General features: G+C 35.0%; 1 protein-coding gene across 1 annotated transcript; it reads left to right on the top strand.

Annotated features, from left to right (window-relative positions):
- The first annotated feature begins 7,411 nt into the window (after positions 1-7,411).
- Positions 7,412-7,912, top strand: LOC143532184 (transcription repressor OFP6-like). The gene has a single exon (XM_077027304.1). The coding sequence runs from the start codon at positions 7,412-7,414 to the stop codon at positions 7,910-7,912; it is 501 nt and encodes a 166-aa protein (XP_076883419.1).
- Positions 7,913-8,167: the final 255 nt, after the last annotated feature.

Raw genomic sequence — 8,167 nt, 5'->3', positions numbered from 1 at the left:
AAGTTAGTGAAATATAAGCTTTCATAAGATAAGATTATTGATGAAATGTTGCTCTTTATTTTTATAAAGATATTACTTATGAAAGAAGAAACTTGATATATACATTTCTTCATGATGAAGAAATGTAGCATATAAATGTTTTACAAAATGAAATGAATATCAAGGTAAAGGTTATGCAAATAGACTTAAGGTCTATAGCTAGATTGTATATCAAGTTATTTATAGAATGCTATTCTCGTACTATAGGTCCGAGATAAAGATCAGACATCTGTTGGTGAGAAATCTTGAAATCAACAAAAGGTGAATACGTCCAAACTTTTTTATAGTGTGAAATGTTTAATGACGTGAATATGTCTATGTACTGTATATTTTGAAAAGATATTTACTATTTGAAACTATGGACTGTTATCCATATGTAAAAGAGTTATGGAAATATTTGCATGAGGATTGGTTCAAATCCTCTAAAACGTTTTGATACAAGGTAGTACTAAACACTAAGGTAAAAATACACATGTGTCTGGATCCTTACATATATGTACTGTAATGGGCACACTACAGACATACTGACCATGAGGCAAATGACTGCCTCTAGGGCGAGTGAAGTCCGATTATGTGGTTTGTGCGTATGTTTAGTTCCGATGAGATGGGATTGAGACCCACTGAGTCGTTGAACACTATTGGTGTTGTGTCATTACGAATTGTGAAAATGTTTTATTGAGTCAGCTTATTCACCAGCATATAGCTGACGTATTTTGAAACTGTTTTCAAGTAATCAGGAGTAAGGAATAGTAATGGATATGCCAGTGAAGATAGAAGAACACTAGGCATAGTTTACAGCTGGTGGCTTAGCAAATTTTGTATTGAGGCATATATATATATATTAAACTTGTTTTTAAAAAAGTAATTTTGTAAAACAAACAAGGGTATTTAATTCCCTATGTTATGAAAGTAAATATTTTAAAATAACATTTTCCGCTGCAAACTTTGATAAATTGACAAAAGTGGTATCAATTGTGGGTCCCTATGTTATGAAAGTAAATATTTTAAAATAACGCCAATGCCTATCAATGCTTCTAACTTTTATCAAATTTCAAATATTTATATCAACATTAATTTTTCCTTCAATGGTGATTAAACGTTGCATGGGAAACATGTCATGCAAAACTATGCTCAAATGAAACAAAATATTCACAAAATTGAATGGGTTAACATGTTATTTTTTATGTTGTCATTATGACAAAGTCGAGAAGCCCTCTTAAACTTATCAAAATCTTTTTTATGGTGTAGCTCAGAAAAACATAGTTCTTGAAGAACATCCATTGTTACAATTTAATATCCTACTTTCTTTTGATGGGTGGTAAATTGATAAATATATCAATAAAGACAACACCTCTTTTGTATTTAGGCTGAGTAGTTAGAACTACTATCATACGAGAAGTCTTATTTTCGAAATTGGTTCATAACCAAAATTCTTTTAATTATACATATATGACACCAAGAATGAATTTTTCAATAGAAAGAAGCATTCTCGGGTACGATTTTGCACGGACATTTTTTTATTAAATTTATTTAATAAAACCATTTTGTGATATAAATAAAATCAATTTATGTATATATTGTATAGATATAAGCATAGATTTAATACATTTTTTTTTCATATACGTTATGTAATTATTTGTTTTACTTATAATTATATAATTTGAATTATTCCGTATGTAACAGGACTATAAAGCTACTGATGTTATATGGTGGGATCTGGGATCCATAGGAGTTAAAACTAGAGGTGCACAAATCGGTTTTTTTGAAAAAACCGGTTCGGTTATTAACCGGACCGGTTTTTTTTATCCAGAAAAAAACCGGTTCGGTTAATAACCGGACCGGTTATTAACCGGTTTTTATTGCTGAAAACTCAAACCGGCCAAACCGGTTTGGACCGGTTTAAAAACCGGTTAGAACCGGTTATTAAACCGGTTTTTTATAACCGGTTTTTAATAACCGGTCTAACCGGTTAACCGGTTTTTTTTTTTTTTTTTTTTTTTTTTCTTTAGGGTTTAGGGTTTCGTTGTTAGCATTCTTTGCTTGGAAGATTAAAAACACATAACTTTCATTTATAGCTTTTACATTAAAAATACAAACATTAAATCGTTATCGCATATTCGTAACTCAAAAATACAAACATTAAAGAATGCTTAGACACGATTACATTAACAAGTTGATGTTTGTTACTCATTTTCTTCGCTACCCGATCCCGAGCTATTCCTTAGGTAATCGTCGTACGCGGCTTCTTCATCGGTCATTGGTTGAATGTGTCCTTGATTGACCTCGTCTTCATACAAGGCCGCCTCATAGTCCATTTCCCCCTCGAGTGAGCGTTGATGTTGTGCCCTGTCTAAAGAGTCCAAGTAATCCTTGTAGCAAATCGACATCTCTACAGCTGCTGGAGTGAGTCGAGTCCTCCTAATCGATATAACCCTGCCAGAAACAGAAAAAGCAGACTCCGAAGCTACCGTGGAAGCTTGGACCGTTAGTAAATCTTTGGCCATGGCGGCGAGGATCGGAAACTCATCCTCCTTACCTCTCCACCAAGCCAGCAAATCAAGACTTCTAAATTCATCCGGAGTCATGTGTTTCACAAAGTTGGTACCACCATACCTTCCAAGTTCACTGCTTGGGGTGTTTACCCTTTGACGTTTACCGGCGTCTTCCCAAATCATGTAGTACATCCCCATTTCAAGGTCGGTTTGGGATTGGGATTGGGCAACAGCTCTTAACGAGTCATGAATTTGGGAAGACGACCCGTGTTTTGTAAGGTAAACATCATACATGTTTGCCAATGTGGTGTTGAAATCATTCTTTAAAGTTTGGCTATAATAGGGGTTTTGATCGTCGTTTAACCCTAGCTCATCACAAATTTTTTCTATTAAAGCTTCAACACCACCAACATTGATGCAAGGGTTTAACGCAGCCGCACAGGTCAAAACAGCGGGTAGTTGTTGAAAATATTTTATAAATTTTTCTTTCATTTTTGCACCCATATCAAAATAAGGTGCACCCCTACAATGAATTTCAGTCAACTTTGTGCACATGACAGCAATTTTTGGTAAAGCAATGGGGCTTGTTGGATAGTAAACCCCGGATAAACTAGTTGTGCAAGATTTAAAAATTTGAAGAACCTCCGTAACGATCTCAATCAATAACCAGTTTCTAGGATCGTACGGTGCACATTTACCCCTACTTGACATTATTTGATGAAACGCAACTAGTGATTCTTTTTGTTGGATGGCTTTCTCAAACATATCACAAGTCGAGTTCCATCTTGTTGGACAATCCCAATTGGGCCCCAACCATTGACAATTAGCTTCATCACAAAATTTTTTGTATCTTGAAAATGTTTTATTGTTGCTAAAAACATCTCGTAACATTCTTTTAAAATTGTTTCTTTGCGTTTCGATCACGTTTAACCCATCTTGCACGGCCAAGTTGATAATATGTGCAATGCATCGGCTATGAAAAAACGCTCCATCACAAATAGGTTTATACTTTAATTTTAAATGGCCAACCGCGGCCGTATTGTTGGACGCGTTATCAAACGATATTGAAAAGATTTTATCTTCAATCTTGTATTGTCGAATGACTTTATCCAAGAGTTTAAAAATATTTCTACCCGTGTGCGGGTAATCAAACAATTGAAACGCAACGGTTCGTTTCATCATTTGCCACGACCGGGGGTCAACCCAATGAGCCGTCACACAAATGTATGAGTCGGGCGAACCATTAGGTACCGACCACACATCCGTTGTTAAGTTCACACCAGTTTGTAAGTTTGAAAAGTATGAAATTAGTTCGGATTTAGCGTTTTTCCATGCTTTAAGCATATCTCTTCTAAGGGTCGAACGACTTACGTGTTGGTAGCGTGGTTGAACATACTTTTGCATCATCTCCGTGAATTGAGGGTTGTCGAAGTGGTTGAAAGGAAGTGATTGTTGAATCACAAAGTTGCCAAACTGTTGACGTACCGCTTCAAGGTCGTACGTAAACACCGTTCCTTGATTCGTCATCTCCGGCTGCGAACTACTTCCGGATTCGTCCTTCAAGACCTTGCAAGAGGGCCTTTCTACATGAGCTCTTAAACTGGAGTTTGCTTCTTTGTTATAAAACTTCAAACAATGTTTGCATCTAGCTTTTTGGGTTCCGTTAGACATTTCGCATAGGTCGAAATGTTGCCAAATATCTTGGTTTCGTTTCGTGGGGATGACCCGAACGACGGTTTCTCCCGTGTTCGAGGCACCCATGTTGACCGATGAAGCAGCACTTTGGGAGGCCATGATAATCGACTACGAATTAAGAGTGGTATACTCGAGTATGAAATAAACGACTACGAAAGAAGAGCGTTTGGAGTTATAATCGCGTATGAAATAAACGTTTAGAGCTTTTGGAGTTGTATAATCAAGTGTGATCTAACCAATACCCAACCTAAACTATATATAGATGTTTGTGGGGGTAAAAAAACCAAAAAAACGGCTAAAAAAACGGGCAAAAAAAAAAAAAACGGCTATAAAGCCGTTTGGTAACGTTCGAAAACCGGTTTAACCGGTTAACCGGTTATTAAAAAACCGGTTAACCGGTTTTTTTTATAACGGCTATAAACCGGTTATTTTAAAAACCGGTTAACCGGTTTTTTAATAACCGGTTATTAAAAAAAACCGGTTTTTTTTATAACCGGTTATAAAACCGGTTTTGGCTCCAAAAAGTATAACCGATACGTAAACCGGTTACGTAAACCGGTCAAACCGGTTTTTAAAAAAACCGGTTTTTAAAAAAACCGGTTTTTAAAAAACCGGTTTTCCGGTTAACCGCCCAAACCGGTTCCGTAACCGGTTTTTTTGAACACCTCTAGTTAAAACAGCCGGTTTATATGGCTTTTTTTTCCGTAGGTTTTTTTTTGTCTTATATATCCACACACTTGACATTCTTTAATCCACAGTCACCGCCTTCCAAACTCTTCCAATTATTCCTAATTCTTGTTACTACTACTACTACTCCTACTATTATTATTATTACTATTATATTATTACTACTATATTATTATTATTATTATTATCATGAACAAAGTTATATTTTGCAATGTTTTAAAAACCGGTTTTTTACTTATACCGGATTAAATTAAAAAATTGTACAACTGGTTAAACCGAAAGGTTCAACTGGATTGAATAATTTAACTTATAATTTGATATAATTGCAACTTTAACTTAAAAAATAACCTAAAAGCATAGGATTTCATAATAAAATATAATCCAAAAAATAAACAATATAATCCAAAAGTTAATCCATAATCAAAAAATAATACAAAAGCACTCAATTTTAAAAAATATGGGCAACAAAATATCAAAAATCTCTTAGGCTTTAAACTAGTATTTTAGAAGAAAAAAACCGCCGGTTCGATGTTCTAGCAAACCGTCCAAAAAAACCTGGCTCAAAATACCGGCATGATATGCAAAACCATTCTTACCGGTTCAACCGACCAGTGCGAACCAGTATTTAAAACACTGATATTCTGGCCATTCATTTTCAATCAACTGTATTGGAATTTTAATTGTTAATTATAATCAAAATCTTTGAGCTATGATGTGTAAAAACGAAATCTCAACAATAAGTTTAGTTTATACCTGTAATTAAATCACTTGGACAGTTAGACCGATGCTTAACAGTTAAACTCAGAATAGTAGTAGTTTTTAAGAAGTGACGCATTGGTAAACGCTTGATTAGCAATGCTTAAGCATAAGGTCTCAACCCATATTTTATTGTCTTTTTAACCCTTTTTAATGCCCACTTATCTAGCTCAAGCTACATTTTACACAAGCCTATTAATCAACAAAGTATTAGAGGGCTTTATTTGTTTTCAAGTGAAAAACTAAAAAGAAAAAAGAGCAATACCCACACAATCCCATCACACACCGCATTTTGATTTGATTAATCATTGCGGCTAAATAGTAAATACCCATGCACAAAGAATCATCATGCCAACATGAGTTAATCGATTGTACAAAAGGGTTAAGTTATGATAAACCACATGTAAAAAGAATCGTCATGATTAAACGTCCGTAAAAAAAGAAAATAGCTGAAATAATATATTGAGAGAAAACATATATACGTTAAATAAAACTTATTTACAACTTCTTTAAAGGTACTCATGGATACTACTAGGGCTGTTTATGGTATGGTTTGGCCGGTTTTTAGGTTAAACCATGAGCCAAAACGTCACTAACGGTTTTTATTATTTGAAACCAAAACCGAACGGTTGAAATTCAAAACCGAACCATACTGAACCGTTACTAACGGTTTGGCTTCGGTTCGGTTTTACGGTTTTGGCTCGTTGCACTTTAGTACAAGTTATCCAAATGCTAAACATAACTGTTGTCCAAATTTTCATAACAAAAACAAAGCACGCACAGAACTAGATCTAGTCATCTGGCCTGAGGCAATTACACTAGATATATGCAGCAAACTGAATTTTCAATTTGGTTCAAGACTATTACAAAAGAAATGCATGCACCTATAATGGATTTTAAATATTAATTAAGTTAAGAAAAATGATATTAATATTGGTCAATAGATAATAGTTTGTATTATTAGAATCCAATTTCCTCATATAAAAATGTAAGTTTTAGAGATTTTCTAGCATATAACTATTAAGAAGTGTGAAAAATCTCTTAAAATGACTACTATAAATTTTACATGTACATGATAAGTTATAAATATTCAAACACAATTTAAATTTACCACCCTTTTATGCATTATCTATTTTCTAAATCAATAACAAAAAAGGTAAAAATATAAGCGAATTTTTTTTTTATTGTATCAAGAAAGCATATAAGACATCCCTCACTTGTGGTTTAGTGGTAGGAGGTTTGGTTTTTGATGACTCGAGTTTAATCCCTACTTGTGTCACTTTGGGTAAATATTGGTAATAAAAGATTTGAGTCAGGTCTTATGCAAAGATTGTCAGTTTGAACCCGAACCCACCTAGGTTTTTGTCCTATCGTTGTTACGCTAGAGAGATCTGCTCTTATGGGGGCACAACAACTGTCAACTAGCCAGCCGACGGTATAGTTGCTCAAGTGGATTGCCCAAGCCAAACTCTAAAGCCAACGTGGGCACGGTTAAAACAACATAGTTTGACAAGTGAGCCAACGAGACTCTTCAATTTGAAAAGCGCGGTTGCAAGAATAGAAGAAACTAGCCATAGTTAAAAAAATAAAAAATAAAAAGGAAAGCACATTGGACTGTCACAAAACCCTAAACAAAAGTACCGTGACGTTAGCACGTACGTGTAACTACACCTTGCAAAACTTAAACCAATATATAGAGATCAAGACTATTAATCAAAACAAGTCAACACAACACAAACACAATGCCAACCATCAACAAAAAGAAGCTTTTACTCAACACCACCGCCGTCAGCGTCGGCTGCGGCAGCTGCTGCCGGAGACTCAAACTCTCCAAACTCTTCCACCCAAAACCCAACAAATCATACAAACAACACACTTACTACCACTCCTCAACCTCCAGTACCTCATTCACCACCACACCCTCTACCACTACCTTCTCACCGGACTCAACGGCTGATGCCTGTGAAGTAAGAACCTCAAGAGCCGTTCAAGGGTTCGGGAGACTCGGCGGCAACAGTCTAGCGGTGGAGAAAGATTCCGATGATCCGTACGTGGACTTCCGGGAGTCAATGTTGCAGATGATAACGGAGAAAGAGATTTATGGCAAAGATGATTTGAGAGAGCTTTTGAACTGTTTTTTGCAGCTGAATTCTCCTTATTATCATGGGATTATTATCAGGGCTTTCACTGAGATCTGGAACAATGTGTTGTGCATCAAGGTCATGCATGGAGATCAGTATTAGTTTATGTTTGGTTTGATTATGTTGGAGGTGAGTTAACTAAGTATATGATGTTACTAGCACTTTAAAAATGGATTGTTCTAAAGGTTTTAGAATATATTTTCAAGTGCTAATAACATCATCTATATCTATAATATATATATATATATATTATTGTAATGTTTTAGTTGTATTTGTGTTAGCAAAATGTTCTAAAGTAGGTATGTATTTTAAATGTTAACATCATTAGTTTAAAACATAATGTAGGTGTTTGTTTCA

This window comes from Bidens hawaiensis, unplaced genomic scaffold, assembly GCF_021521415.1.
Source record: "Bidens hawaiensis isolate Kalapana, Puna unplaced genomic scaffold, B.hawaiensis_p1.1 tig00009385_1, whole genome shotgun sequence".
In the NCBI taxonomy this organism is placed as follows: Eukaryota; Viridiplantae; Streptophyta; class Magnoliopsida; order Asterales; family Asteraceae; genus Bidens; species Bidens hawaiensis.
The sequence above is the reverse complement of the archived record's forward strand: the minus strand, read 5'-3'. Positions and strand labels throughout refer to the sequence as shown.